The 15,000-nt window shown below is 47.2% G+C and overlaps 2 protein-coding genes across 4 annotated transcripts in view; both read left to right on the top strand.

The window, feature by feature from the left end:
* Positions 1-279, top strand: part of LOC308378024 (ribosomal protein S6 kinase beta-1-like) — a gene marked incomplete at its 5' end in the record, with an annotated part of 8,308 nt that extends 8,029 nt beyond the window's left edge. For both annotated transcript variants that reach the window (XM_080854824.1, XM_080854825.1), the window contains one exon: positions 1-279. This exon is cut by the window's left edge.
* Positions 280-3,568: 3,289 nt separating this feature from the next.
* Positions 3,569-15,000, top strand: part of LOC308378064 (mediator of RNA polymerase II transcription subunit 13-like) — a 35,330-nt gene continuing 23,898 nt past the window's right edge. For both annotated transcript variants that reach the window (XR_013968968.1, XM_080854869.1), the window contains exons 1-10: positions 3,569-4,221; positions 5,986-6,220; positions 8,347-8,515; positions 9,181-9,326; positions 9,537-9,734; positions 10,546-10,743; positions 11,319-11,475; positions 12,815-12,919; positions 13,540-14,268; positions 14,880-15,000. The exon at positions 14,880-15,000 is cut by the window's right edge and continues 90 nt beyond it. Coding sequence is in view for 1 of the 2 variants with exons in the window: in XM_080854869.1 (XP_080710995.1) it covers positions 4,156-4,221; positions 5,986-6,220; positions 8,347-8,515; positions 9,181-9,326; positions 9,537-9,734; positions 10,546-10,743; positions 11,319-11,475; positions 12,815-12,919; positions 13,540-14,268; positions 14,880-15,000 (2,124 nt within the window). In the remaining variant the exon portion in view is untranslated. The remainder of the gene's footprint in view (positions 4,222-5,985; positions 6,221-8,346; positions 8,516-9,180; positions 9,327-9,536; positions 9,735-10,545; positions 10,744-11,318; positions 11,476-12,814; positions 12,920-13,539; positions 14,269-14,879) is intronic.

Below are 15,000 nucleotides of genomic sequence, written 5' to 3'. Positions count from 1 at the left end.
CAAGATGATCAAGTGGAATGTCGAGGAACTGCTTCCATGGGATGATCGGAATTTTGACGGTATTGCTGGGAATGCGATATAGCTTTCCTTGTCAGTATGTAAATCATTGTCAATTAAAAAGAGGGAGGACGAGACTTAATTTGCGCCAAGCGGAGGTTCGTTGTATGGCTAACGTCTTAAAATATTTGAGTGAACGGATTCTTACTACACAGCTCAAAGAAATGATGGATCTACACACAAGAACCTCAATAAAGCAAATATGTTTACTTTTTAACAATGCCTCGTCTGCGGCTGGTCATTATGATACTCTGGATTCCACTTTTCACAAATACACGCTCTCCTCATATGCATCAAGATGACACTTCCATTACTCAGCTGGGTTAGTTAGTGAGGGGGTGGGTTAGTTATTGAAGGTCTGGGTTAGTTAGTGAGGGGTTGGGTTAATGAGGGGCTGGGTTACTTACGACTTGCTATAGGCTGGTTTGCATTGGAAATCTGTCAAGACATTTGTTGACATTTGTTTTCCCAGATTGTTAACATAATGTCACTTCACAGAGAGATCTTTCATATACTGCACCCTCCAAACTCTTTCAAACACAGTGCAAGTTTAGTAAGTAAAAGTAAGTAAAGTTTATTTTTAGAGCACATTTAAACGCAGCTTGCACTGACCAAAGTGCTGTACATAGTGCATTAGATATTGAAAGAATAATAAAATAAGACAAGATAAAATAGAATAAACTAAATGAAATGGAATAAATCAACAGACAACACTTAATACATAACAGACATAACAGGGTGAGGCAATTAGAACACAGGGAAGGCCAATGTAAAAAGGTGCGTTTTGAGCCTGGATTAAAAAAGTGTGGTTGAAGGGGCATTTCTAATGTCAAGTGGCAGTTGGTTCCACAGCTGAGGGCCAGCAACAGAAAAGGCACGGTCACCTTTTTGCTTAAGCCGGGACCGTGGGACATGGAGGAATCCTTGGCTGCAGGATCTGAGGGACCTGGGGGCTACATGGGGATGAATGATATCAGCCATGTAGTTTAGCAGTGTGCCGTTAGCTCTGCAGTCTTCTACTGTGTCTATTGGCAGTTTCTAGGTTGAAACTGGGTCAGTATGAAGATCAGTTCAAATACAGGCTCAGCAGACTTGCACTGTAAGATAAAGTAAAAATGGTAATGGTATGAACCCATTACTTACTTGATTCTACAAATCAATCAATCAATCAATTTGTTAATTTGATCAAGAGGGACAGTGTACATTCATGAACATTAAAATGTAAAGGCACCCAATTATAGCAAAAAGTTTAGTTTCCATTGGCACTCTGCCAGAGTGAAAAAGGCTATACAACCTAAAAAAAGGCATTTACGTATATATCAAACATAACATTGACAATAAATCAAAAATAAGAAAAGATAAGATACAATCCCGATATACAAGTTCTACTGCTTACCTACTAATTATTTATCTATTTGGTTATTTATTTACAAATGTGTTTAGTGACCATATTTTCCCAATAGAAGTGTTTTTTCACCTATCTTATAGCCAGCACTGGAACTCACACAACAAAGCCGTGTTGATATTGCCCTCATAAAGGCCAAGTCTGACACACATCCAACATAAGATTTCAAGTATCCACTTCTCATTCACCCTGGCTTCTCATTCACCAGTGAGGGTGTGTGTGTGTCTATAGAGACAGTGTGTGTGTGTGTGTGTGTGTCTACAGATACATCCAACATAAGACTTCAAGTATCCACTTCTCATTCACCCTGGCTGGGAAGAGGATGCCTTTGTCGACACAAAAAAAAGAAATGAGTTTAAGTTCTTGGTGAGTGAAAGCATTTAGTAACTGGGTTCACAACACCTGGGAAGTAATGTGTGGGTCTAGGTATACGCCTACCTGAAATTTGCTCTGGTGTATGGGTGCATACAGTACAGTAAACATAAAAACATACACACACAATGTCTACAATAAGTACTACACACAACATAAAACATAGAAACACACTAAGTTCTACACATGACATAAGTACTACAGATAGATACCAGTATGGATACAGATATATAGACATAGAACAAAAAGTAAGGACATTTGTGTTTGGTAGATTATTTCTTTGTTGTAACAATGCTTCTTGGCAATACATCTTATACCGTTGGAAAGCCACATTTGCAAGGAACATGCATGAGAGGGATGAGCTGCAGAGCTGAGTTTGTGGGTTGCGCCCATGAAAAGTTTGCCAGAATAAGCTGTTTGGCAAATGTTTCATCGGCACAACCCACAAACTCAGCTCTGCAGCTCGTCCCACAAATGCATGTTCCTTGCGCATGTGGTACCATTTAAAAGAGAACTAAACAGGCTTTCAAACGGTATATTGCTAAGAAGCATTGTTACAACAAAGAAATAATTTGCCAAACACAAATGTACCTACTTTTTGTTCTATGTTTAAAAGAGTAGGCCTATATTAAAAAATGTAAGTGAGAGGTAAAATGCAAAAAAAATGCAGGGCAGGAGTGCAAAAGTGAATGTGCAATGTAAAGAGGTGAAATGTGAGTTAACACACCTCCGACAGCATCCTCGGCATGGAGCACTCAAGTCATACACACTCATACACCCACTGATCTAGAACTTCAAAAACTACACAACTTTACGCCAACACACCACACACGATGTGATAGCAGATGGAGAGATTGCCCATGTTTGTTCGATCTGCCCTAAGAATAACTTAATTCAGCTTTTAATTCTCACAGACTGAACATAGATGAAGATTCAACCCTGTTGTTTCTGGCATCCTTTGAAAAGAGCAACAGCACAGGGTCCCAATATCCAAAATGTTTGACTTTTTCATACTCTTGTTATATTTACTCTCACTAAATCCCTTCACTAAAAACACTAAACCACAAATTCCCTCATCAGAGCACGGATTTGGTGTAAAAGTGGCACAACCACCGAAAATAGTGTTTGCTTTCTCAATGCTGCTTCCCAGACTGCTGGAAGAAGCCTGAGCTGTGTGCACAGTACTAGGATGTGACCCCGCAGGTGACCTCAGGATGTGACCCCGAACGGTGGCTAGGGGGAAGGCGAACACACGGGGCCTTCTAGGCTTTACACCAGCACGTGCCGTCATGCAGAGTTGGGTTTTACACCACAGCTCTCTAACCTGGCCTCTCTCTCTCTCTCTCTCTCTCTCTCTCTCTCTCACACACACACACACACACATATGGCCACACATCTACAACTGTGCCTGATCAATGGGCAACCACGATAATCACGACAGTTGCATTTGAAGAAATAAAGTCACCCCTTGCAACTCCAATGTATCACAGTCAGTAGGGGAGAATCAGCTTTTCCCAGGAGTGGATGACTACTGCTGGCGGCCAAGTTTGATTAACCAGGACATTTGCAGATGCAGTCAGTATAATCTGCGACTGTCTGATCCGTGCAGAGGAAGAGCGGTAGTTTTTGGACACACTTCTCTGCGTCTGACCAATCGGCACCTGAGGGCGGAGCTCCTTCTCTGGCCGCCATTAAAGAGTGCAATCCATGAATTCAAATGGAAACCAGCAGGACTTGAAATCACAATCATGAGTAGCCTGACTTTTTAATTAGTTTTACTGGTGTTAAGATTTACTTTGAATTGATGAAATGTAGTACTAGAATACGAAGTCGAAAGACCACAGAGACTACTGAGGTTCAATTTGCGGCTGGTCACCTTAGCTTCACAGAGATACAACCAGTTAGCGGTAGCTAGTTTGTATGCTAACTGTAGTTAGCGAGCTGGCTAGCTAGCTTTCTAGCTAAAGTGCCAAGCAAAGGGGGAGGGGAGAGTTGTCTGCACACCTCTGGTGTTTTTTAATAATATTTATTCCTTTTTAAGTTATGAGTGCGTTGGAGTATTGACCATGGTGGGGTTTTTAATTCAGGTAGTTAGACAAGCGCTGCGTTCGCTTGTTTTTAAATTCTTTTAGAACAAGCACTCAGACAAAACAGTCGGGGTTTTGATGAATTGGCGAGAGCTCTAGCAAGCCAGGTAATAGCACTTTACAACGAGTTCTTTCAAAGCCGGTGTGTGATCAAATATTTGAAATTTGATACTACTCCACATCACTCTTCTTGCGGCCTGAAATAATGGATTATTCGACAACCACCCTTTGAAGATGAGTTCTTGTTTTGTACCAAACGGGGCGAGCCTGGAGGACTGCCATTCCAATCTATTTTGTCTGGTAAGAGATTTAAAACTATGAGGCCAGAGGCCATCTTTAGCTAGCCCACTAATAGCTAACTCCAGCTTGTTTATTAGCTGTTGCTAGTAGCTAACGTTAGCGAAGGCCTGTTGAGCCTCTAAATGGCTAACGTTAACATGCCGACCTGTCCCTTGACTGCAGGCGTGATCAGTTGTAAAAACGCCCTGAAACACTGTTATATGAACATTGATAAATCGCGTGTATTTTGAAATTGTACTTAGAGTGAATTGCATAAAGTCATCTGGCATGTCTTGATTACAATGTGTGTGTCATTTGTTTTGAAACTTAACTCAGACAAACATCAGGCGCTAGCTAACAACTTTGCAAGTTAGCTTATATGCAGCTGTCTAGCTAACTTAGTCATCTTAGGGCCACAACAGTCAAAGCATAATTACGAGTTTGGCATAGTTATTATAATATCTAATTGGTGGCAGAGCGTGGCAGATCTGTTAACACGTAAAAGTTTGGTTGTGGACTAACTTCGTTGGATTATCAGTTAGTTATTATACTGGCAAATACTAAGTGAAGTCTTGTTTTCCTCAAGAGCGGCTGCTAACTTACCTAGCTAGCTAGCTTACGTCATTGGTTTGCATGAGTGTGTTCTTTAGCTTGCTAGCTGAGTCGAATTTGTTACGGCTGCGGATGAAATTAGGAAACGTTAACTTGTTCGTGCTATTTAACATATCAAGCGTTAGCCTTTGGGAGCCTGGTTTCTAAACAGCACATTCGTGAACCTTAGATGACATTTTATGTATTGATATTAAGTTTTTTGGAGCCTATAAATCACTACGAATGCCAACACTGTCATCTAGAAACCATGCGAACGAAAGCCAGACAGCCGAATTAAAGAACCGAGTTTGCAATTGAAGTCCTTAATAAAAGCGTTGGATAACTGTTCGCTTCATATGTCACGTTTTTATTCGTGTGTTGACGTTATTACACCACCTGATTGTAATGAAAGACACTAGTGGTAAAGAGGCTAACCGTGAAGGAAGTTCAGAACAGAAGTTTGCGTCACCATGGCCATAATCGTCGTGACTTACTTGATCAACGCTTGCTTTGTTTATGTTCAGTATTTGCGTTAACCTATGTATTCCCCCACTCACCAACACCTACATTAGGGCCATATGGCGTGTACACAAACTTGTTGCACAGGCACCATAGATACCTGTTGATATTAAAGTATGCAAAAGTGCTTAACTACTTTTCCAGTAAACAGGCACTCGTTGCTGTGTGAGCAGTCAGGTTTCGGTTCACTGGAAAGTGATAGTGAAACATGTAGATTATCCGTGTTGACAGGTGTGCAATCTTTGCATTTTTTTCCATCCACAAATAGATTTCCCCATTTTATATTTTCTTTGCATAATCCATATTTCAGGACCAGTGTCCTTTTGATTGTTAATCCCAGTCTATGATGCTGACTTGTGGCAAGACTATCACTCATCACTTTTACATAAATGTCAATCGTCAGTTAACTGTCACATGTCAATGAATGAAAATCCCCAAAGAGTGAAGTCTGACGCGCAGAATAGGAACATTGTAGTAGATGGTAGCATTGGTGGTGACATTCTAACCACCAGTGTTACCAACTCTGAGCGAACAGCCAAAGATGGAACTGCCGACGTTTGACGTTCAGGCCGATTAGAATTTCCTAGAAGAGAGCTTGAGAAGGTGAACTGACCGGTTTGAGAGCGAATGATTCTGAGACTGCAGCTGCTGTGTGTGTGTGTGTCTCCCCCACAGGCGGACCTGACTGGCATCAAATGGCGCTGCTTCGTGTGGCAGGGGCCCACCTCATCGCCCATCGTCTTCCCTGTGACGGAGGAGGACCCCATCCTGTGCAGCTTCAGCCGCTGCCTGAAGGCCGACGTGCTGAGCGTGTGGCGGCGCCACCAGACCCCGGGGCGCAGGGAGCTCTGGCTCTTCTGGTGGGGCGACGACCCCAACTTCGCCGAGCTCATCCACCACGAGCTGTCCAGTAAGGACCACTCCTCCTGCTTACTGTCTCAACCAGCCTGCTCTCTCTACCCGCCTGCTCACCGTCTCCCTCCACCCGCCTTCCTCTTTCCTTTCCACCCTGTCCCCCGTCTCCACTCTCCACCTGTCTTCTCTCCACCTGTCTTCTCTCCACCTGTCTTCTCTCCACCTGTCTTCTCTCCACCTGTCTTCTCTCCACCTCTCCCCTGCACCTGCGTGCCCATTCCCCACCCTGCTGGGCTCTGACTCATGGGGACTGAGAGTGTGTGGTGAGAGTGTGTGTGTGGTGCTGTCTCTGAGAGTGTGTGTGTGGTGCTGTCTCTGAGAGTGTGTGTGTGTGTCTCTGAGAGTGTGTGGTGCTGAGAGTGTGTGGTGCTGAGAGTGTGTGTGTGTGTGTGTGTGTGTGTCTCTTGAGAGTGTGTGTGTGTGTCTCTGAGAGTGTGTGGTGCTGTCTCTGAGAGTGTGTGTGTGTGTCTCTGAGAGTGTGTGGTGCTGAGAGTGTGTGTGTGTGTGTGTCTCTGAGAGTGTGTGTGTGTGTCTCTGAGAGTGTGTGTGTGTGTGTGTGTGTGTGTGTCTCTGAGAGTGTGTGTGTGGTGCTGTCTCTGAGAGTGTGTGGTGCTGTCTCTGAGAGTGTGTGTGTGTGTGTGTGTGTGTGTGAGAGAGAGATTGCTGAAGGCTGCATATGTCCACTAGAGTGCTAGACTAGTAGCTCTTTCCTTTGGGCTGCTCTGCCCTGGGCTGGAAGTTCTGCTGTGTGTGTGTGTGTGTTTTATGTAGTAACATGGTTATCCCACTGACGGATGACTGCTGTGTGTGTGTGTGTGTTTTATGTAGTAACATGGTTATCCCACTGACGGATGACTGCTGTGTGTGTGTTTTATGTAGTAACATGGTTATCCCACTGATGGATGACTGCTGTGTGTGCTGTGGTAACATATGGACAGGTGTGTGTGTGTGTGTGTGTGTGTGTGTGTGTGTGTGTGTGTGTGTGTGTTCCGACTGACAGACATTACTCTCTTTCTCACGCCATTAGTGTAAATTCAACAACTTTGATGAAAGTGAAAGCAACACCCTGCTTGTGGAAACTACTTTTTCTCTCACACACTGTAACCCTCTCTATATTCATCCTCTCTCTGCCTCTCGCTCTGTTTCTCTTTCTCTCTCTCTCTCTCTCTCTCTCTCTCTCTCCTCTGTTTCATTCTCTCTCTCTGCCTCTCTCTCTGCCTCTCTCTCTCTCTTTCTTTCTTTCTCTCTCTTTCTTTCTTTCTCTCTCTCTGCCTCTCTCCTCTCTCTCATACATATATATATATGTTCCGTGCTCTCCCTAGTCCACCTACACCTGACCTGTGCGTTTATTAGTCCAGTACTAGACTCAAGGCCTTTGGTCCTGTCTCTGTATGATGAGGTCAGAGCTGTCTCTGTATGATGAGGTCAGAGCTGTCTCTGTATGATGAGGTCAGAGCTGTATGATGATGTCAGATCTGTCTCTGTATGATGAGGTCAGAGCTGTCTCTGTATGATGAGGTCAGAGCTGTCTCTGTATGATGAGGTCAGAGCTGTATGATGATGTCAGATCTGTCTCTGTATGATGATGTCAGAGCTGTCTCTGTATGATGAGGTCAGAGCTGTCTCTGTATGATGAGGTCAGAGCTGTCTCTGTATGATGAGGTCAGAGCTGTATGATGATGTCAGATCTGTCTCTGTATGATGAGGTCAGAGCTGTCTCTGTATGATGAGGTCAGAGCTGTCTCTGTATGATGAGGTCAGAGCTGTCTCTGTATGATGAGGTCAGAGCTGTCTCTGTACGATGATGTCAGAGCTGTCTCTGTATGATGAGGTCAGAGCTGTCTCTATATGATGCCAGAGCTGTCTCTGTATGATGATGTCAGAGCTGTCTCTGTATGATGAGGTCAGATCTGTCTCTGTATGATGAGGTCAGATCTGTCTCTGTATGATGCGCCTCCTCACTGTGTGTGTGTGTGTGTGTGTGTGTGTGTGTGTGTGTGTGTGTCTGTGTCTGTATAATGAGCCTCCTCACTGGGTGTGTGTGCCCCTGTATGAAGCGCCTCCTCACTGGTTGTGTGTGTGTGTGTGTGTGTGTGTGTGTGTGTGTGTGTGTGTGTGTAGGTAATGAGGAGGGTCTGTGGGAGAGTGGGCTGTCGTATGAGGCGCGTACGCTGCTCTTCAAGGCGGTCCATAACCTGCTGGAGCGCTGCCTGCTCACCCGCTGCTTCGTCCGCATCGGACGCTGGTTCGTCACGCCCTACGAGAAGGACGAGAAGCCCATCAACAAGAGGTAGGACCACACACACACACACACACACACACACACACACTGCCTTCACTCTCACACACACACACACACACACACACACTGCCTTCACTCTCACACACACACACACACACACACTGCCTTCACTCTCACACACACACACACACACACACACACACACTGCCTTCACTCACACACACACACACACACACACACACACTGCCTTCACTCACACACTCACACACACACACACACACACACACACACTGCCTTCACTCACACACACACACACACACACACACTGCCTTCACTCACACACACACACACACACTGCCTTCACTCACACACACACACACACACACACACTGCCTGCATTCACACACACACACACACACACACACAATGCCTTCACTCACACACACACACACTGCCTGCATTCACACACACACACACACACACACACACACACACTCTCTCACACACACTGACTGCACTCTCACACACACACACACACACACTGTGGGAAAGGCAAGAAGCCCATCAACAAGAGGTGAGACCCCTACACACACACACACACACACACACACACACACACACACACCGAGAGCGATAGCGATGCATAATTCTGCTCCACCATGTTGTTGCCCTGTGCCATCCTGCCCTCTGACCTCCTGACCCTTCACCCTTAGTGAGCACCTGTCCTGCTCCTTCACCTTCTTCCTGCACGGCGACAGCAACGTGTGCACCAGCGTGGAGGTCACCCAGCACCAGCCCGTCTACCTGCTCACGGAGGAGCACCTCTCACTGGCACAGCAGTGCCCTGGCCCCTTCCAAGGTAACGTGTGTGTGTGTGTGTGTGTGTGTGTGTGTGTGTGTGTGTGTGTGTGTGTGTGTTAACATGTTCATATTGAATCTATGCACAAAGACTGGGACCATCATCATAGGGCAGCACTAACTCTGATATGCGTGTGCGTGTGCGTGTGCGTGTGCGTGCGTGTGTGTGTGTGTGTGTGTGTGTGTGGTGTGTGTGTGTGTTCCCCTGTAGTTATTCTGAGTCCGTACGGCCTCTGCGGTACTCTCACTGGACAGTCCTTCAAGCTGTCGGACCCGCCCACCCAGAAGCTGCTGGGCGAGTGGAAGCAGTTCTATCCCATCATCCCTAGCTCCAAGCCTGCGCCTGAAGACCGCCCCGATGACCCCGAATGGGAGGATGACTCTCTGGCCGCTGTCGAGGTGCTCGTCGGTAAGTTCCACACACACACTAACACACACTTTCACACACTTACAGACACTTTAAACAGCACCGGACGTTTGCATTTGGTGGAGATACTAGGGTTGTTTACATGTGTGTGTTTTTTGTAACCCACTCTGACGGAATCGGTTTCGCGAGAAGGAGGGAAGAATTCTAAGGGAATCGGCTCTTGTTGTTAAGCTGTTCCATGGACCGAAGTTTTGTTCGCTCACCTTGCCTTGGGCATGCGCAAAGGGTTTCTCCCGCAGTAGCGCAAGACGACGATTGTCTTGTGTTGCACTTGCTTGATATTTGACTGTGTTAGGAAAGTTGTTGGCAAGCTAGCCATGACAATAACATTTACAAATAAGCCGACGCGAGAGCACCACTGGCATCAATGTCCAAGCGTGTTATAGTTATAACAAGCTTGCGAACATCGCTGACTAGATGTCTTCCTAGCGGCTAAACTTAGCGAAACCTGTTGAAATCGCTTGCTTTGTTTATGACAAACTAGCGAGTAACCCTCCTGCAAGGCAGCTCACCTGCCCCCAGTCGCTACATGTTACATCGGACTTTCTCAAGCGGACTACTGACCAGCGTAGTCGCCCTCTCTTGAACGGAGCAGGCATCCGCCTAAATAGAAGCGGCCTACATTTTACATGAGGCAATTATAGGCGTCTTTCAAGCCATAAGTGGGCTAAACGCCTCAAGAGCGGCTTATATTGACACATGTAAACACGGCTACTGTTCAGTTACGGGGATCCTGGACCAACCCATTAACCTGTCGTGTGTGTGTGTGTGTGTGTGTGTGTGTGTGTTGCAGCGGGCGTTAGGATGGTGTACCCGGCGTGTCTGGTTTTGGTGGCCCAGTCCGACATCCCAGTCCTCGCTCCCTCAGGACCCGCCTTCAGTTCCAGCAGCCTCTACGCCATTGGCCAGCCCTCTGGCCCCTCCCACAGAGACCACGCCTTCTGCTCTGTCACTCTCACACCCCCAACATCACCGGAGGAGGCTCAGACAGGTACACACACACACACACACACACACACACAAGTACCGCCCCCTGGACCAAACAGTGTTTGTAAATATATGTCTGTGTGTGTTTGTAAATATATGTCTGCGGTGTGTTTGTAAATATATGTCTGCGTGTGTGTGTGTTTGTAGATATATGTCTGTGTGTGTTTGTAAATATTTGTCTGCGTGCGTGTTTGTAAATATATGTCTGCGTGTGTGTTTGTAAATATATGTCTGCGTGTGTGTTTGTCAATATATGTCTGCGTGTGTGTTTGTAAATATATGTCTGCGTGTGTGTTTGTAAATATATGTCCGCGTGTGTGTTTGTAAATATATGTCTGCGTGTGTGTTTGTAAATATATGTCTGCGTGTGTGTTTGTAAATATATGTCTGCGTGTGTGTTTGTCAATATATGTCTGGTGTGTGTGTGTGTGTGTGATTGTAAATATGTCTGTGTGTGTGTGAGATGCCTGCAAGTGTGTGTAACATGTCAGGAGGTGTGTGTATGTATGGTGTAAATAAATGAATGTCTATATATGTGTGTGTGTGTGTGATCTCACGCCTGTGCGCTCCTCTCCCCAGACTCCCAGCCTCCTCAGAAGTGTGTGAAGAGCTCGTCGGTGTGTGACGGCCTGCGGTCTGACAGCAGCGGTCACCATGGAGGGAAGCTCCCTCGCAGGCTGGCCACGCAGCTGGTGGAGTGTGTGTGGCAGGAGTGCCACCTGAACCGCGCACACAAGTACGCACGCGCACGCACAGAACACACACTTGCCGTCACTCACACTCGTACTCGCACACACTCACACACTCACACACTCACACACTCACACACTCTCACACACTCCGAATTATGAATTATGCTCCGAATTATGCTCCGTTTTAGATGTAACGCGTAAGCACGTAATTTACACAAGGAACTTGTTTTAGACAAGTTTTGATTTAAGGTTCGTTTTAGACGCAGAGCCGTGTTGCAAGGCTTGTGAGCCGTGTTGCGTGTTGCAAAGCAAATTGACGCCAGAACTGTAGATTTATTTTGAGTTAAGTCAGCCTATTTATTGTATCAGGACAAAGGAAAAAAACTTACCGGAGCATGAAAGTGTAGTGGGCGAAAGGCTTGATGTTATGAATACATGTGTTACACAAAATACAAATGTTGGCAATTCAGTACCAGTGGCGAAAAAGACAGCACATGACAAAAAAGTTCGTTTATTGACATCTTTTAATGACTGCGACAGGCTTTAAAACGATGTGTTTATGAGTTACATTATTCAAAGATGAGGTGGTAAACGGCGAGAGAATCTCATCATGTTGTCAATGCTTGTAACTACAATGGTGCTGGCCACAAGGTAACGGCAGGTTAATGTTAACTTTTGTATATGAGCAGACCGGGCTCATTCGACAAACTCGCGGGTGCAATTGATTGATTCACGTCAATATGAACTCAATGAAAGATATCACCATGACTCACAAGTGGCGGAAAATAAATATGAAAGTACCTATTTGTTCGTGAACATTCTCTCCAAACAATCGCGGGTGAGAATGGGATATTCGCGGTAATTTGAGCATCCTTATGAGTGTTTAAAGAGGATTTGTAAAGGAGTTCATGTCTTCGGACCTCTTCTGTTATGTTTGTTCCTAATCCATAAGAAAAGGCTTGTGAGACGGTCTGCAGGGTATTCATGATTTAAAAAAATGTCTGGGTCTAAAAAAGACTGTATGCTATTAACCTGGAAACGTGAGACTCTGTGAAAGGCTATGGTAGCCGGCCAATCACAGCCTTTGCGAGCTGTGTAGGGCCGTAGTGTTTTAGTCGCATAGTCAGGAATTTTGGGCGATGCACTTAAGCACGTAAGGGGGGGTATTTTACCGCGCAAGGGGGGGTTGTGTATCTTACGTGCTTACGCGTTACGTCTAAAACAGAGCATAATTCGGCCTTCACACACACTCACACACTCACACACTCACACACTCACACACTCACACACTCACACACTCACACACTCACACACGCACGCACACACACACTCTCTGTGTGAAAGATGTTGATGTTTGTGTGTGTGTGTGTGTTTGTCTGTCAGGAGGAAGTTCTCGTGCCTCACCAGTGGGGCGTCTGAGGAGGAGCAGAAGACCCCCAGCTGGGACTTTGTGGAGACCACACACAGGACCACATGCTCCTGCTCCAGGTGAGAACACTTAACACACACACACACACACACACACACACACACACACACAGGACCACATGCTCCTGCTCCAGGTGAGAACACTTAACACACACACACACACACACACACACACAGGACCACCTGCACCTGCTCCAGGTGAGAACACTTAACACACACACACACACACACACAGGACCACCTGCACCTGCTCCAGGTGAGAACCCTTAACACACACACACACACACACACAGGACTACCTGCACCTGCTCCAGGTGAGAACCCTTAACACACACACACACACACACACAGGACCACATGCTCCTGCTCCAGGTGAGAACCCTTAACACACACACACACTCACACACACACACACACCACACACAGGACCACCTGCACCTGCTCTAGGTGAGAACCCTTTAACACACACCACACACTAAACACACCACACACACACTCACTCAACACGCTGAACACACACTGAACATTCACACTCCACACACACACACACACACTCCAAACACACTCCAAACACACACACACACACTCCAAACACACTCCAAACACCTGCTCCAGGTGAGACAAGACAAAGCAAGGCAAGGCATCTTTATTAATTGATGTGTGTTCTCCTCTATCCACAGGCACAAGAGCCAGAAGCAGCGCTCAGGACCCCCCCCAGGCCACCCCACCCCCCCCTCTCTGGGCCAGCCGCCCCCCCCGGCCCTCAAACACAAGCTGGGGGGGGGGGAGAAGCCCGAGAAGACGGACAAGCAGTCCAAGCGCCCCCACACCCCCTTCCACCACCGCAACTCCCTGTGCGAGGACCCCAGCCTGGAGGGGGGGACCCAGAGACTGTGTCTGAGGGGGGGGGACGTCGTGGGGCCCCCTCACTACCCCCCCCACGCCAGCACCGCCCCCTCCTCCTGCTCCTCCTCCTCCACGCCCTCCTCCAAACCCCCCCCACTCCACTCCAGCGCAGACCCCGCCTCCTCGGAACTCAGCCCCTCCCCCCTGCCGCCCCCCCTCAGCCCCCACCCCTGCGACGACCTGGAGGACGGCCACACCCACAGGCCGTCCCACAATCCTTTGCACCACCTCTACCCTGCTCCTCCTGGCTCCTCCTCCTCCTCCTCCGCCCAGAAACACGCCCTCCTGCCGCCGCCCTTCCCTCAGGCTTACCCACAATCCCTTGAGCCCGCGCTGTTTGTGGGCTCGGCTGTTGATCCCCAGCAGGACTCCGCCCCCAACCCCTGGCGCTACTACAAGTTGCCTAGACGACGACATGCCGACTTTCCCGGCCCTCAACTTCCTGCCGACCGCTTTAAGGAGGACACACACACTACTGCAGACACTACCATCTCGGTTACAGAGTAAGAACACACACACACACACACACACACATTACTGCAGACTATGCACACACACATTACTGCAGACACTACCATCTCAGTTACAGAGTAAGAACACACACACACACACACACACACACACACACTAGAGCAGACAATGCACACACACACTACTGCAGACACTACCATCTCGGTTACAGAGTAAGAACACACACACACACACACACACACACACACACTAGAGCAGACAATGCACACACACACTACTGCAGACACTACCATCTCGGTTACAGAGTAAGAACACACACACACACACACACACACACACACTAGAGCAGACAATGCACACACACACACTACTGCAGACAATACCATCTCAGTTACAGAGTAGGATCACACACACACACACACTACAGCAGACTATGCACACACACATTACTGCAGACACTACCATCTCAGTTAGCATAATAGCACACACACACACACGCACTACTGCAGACATTACTATCTCAATTACAGATTAAGAAACACACACACACACACACACACACACACACACACGCAAGAACACTGTGCTGCCATTGGCTGCTTGTCGCTCTTGCTCTGTGTTGATTTGCTGTGGTGTCCCACAGGGTGATGGCGTCGTCACGGCGACCTCTGAAGGTGTGTGAGGAGCGGGTGAAGATGTACGTGCAGCGGCAGACTCCGCAGCTGACGAGGGCGCTCTCGGATGGGGAGACGGAGGGAGACGAC

This window comes from Sprattus sprattus (assembly GCF_963457725.1).
Source record: "Sprattus sprattus genome assembly, chromosome: 17".
Classification (NCBI taxonomy): domain Eukaryota; kingdom Metazoa; phylum Chordata; class Actinopteri; order Clupeiformes; family Clupeidae; genus Sprattus; species Sprattus sprattus.
The sequence above is the reverse complement of the archived record's forward strand: the minus strand, read 5'-3'. Positions and strand labels throughout refer to the sequence as shown.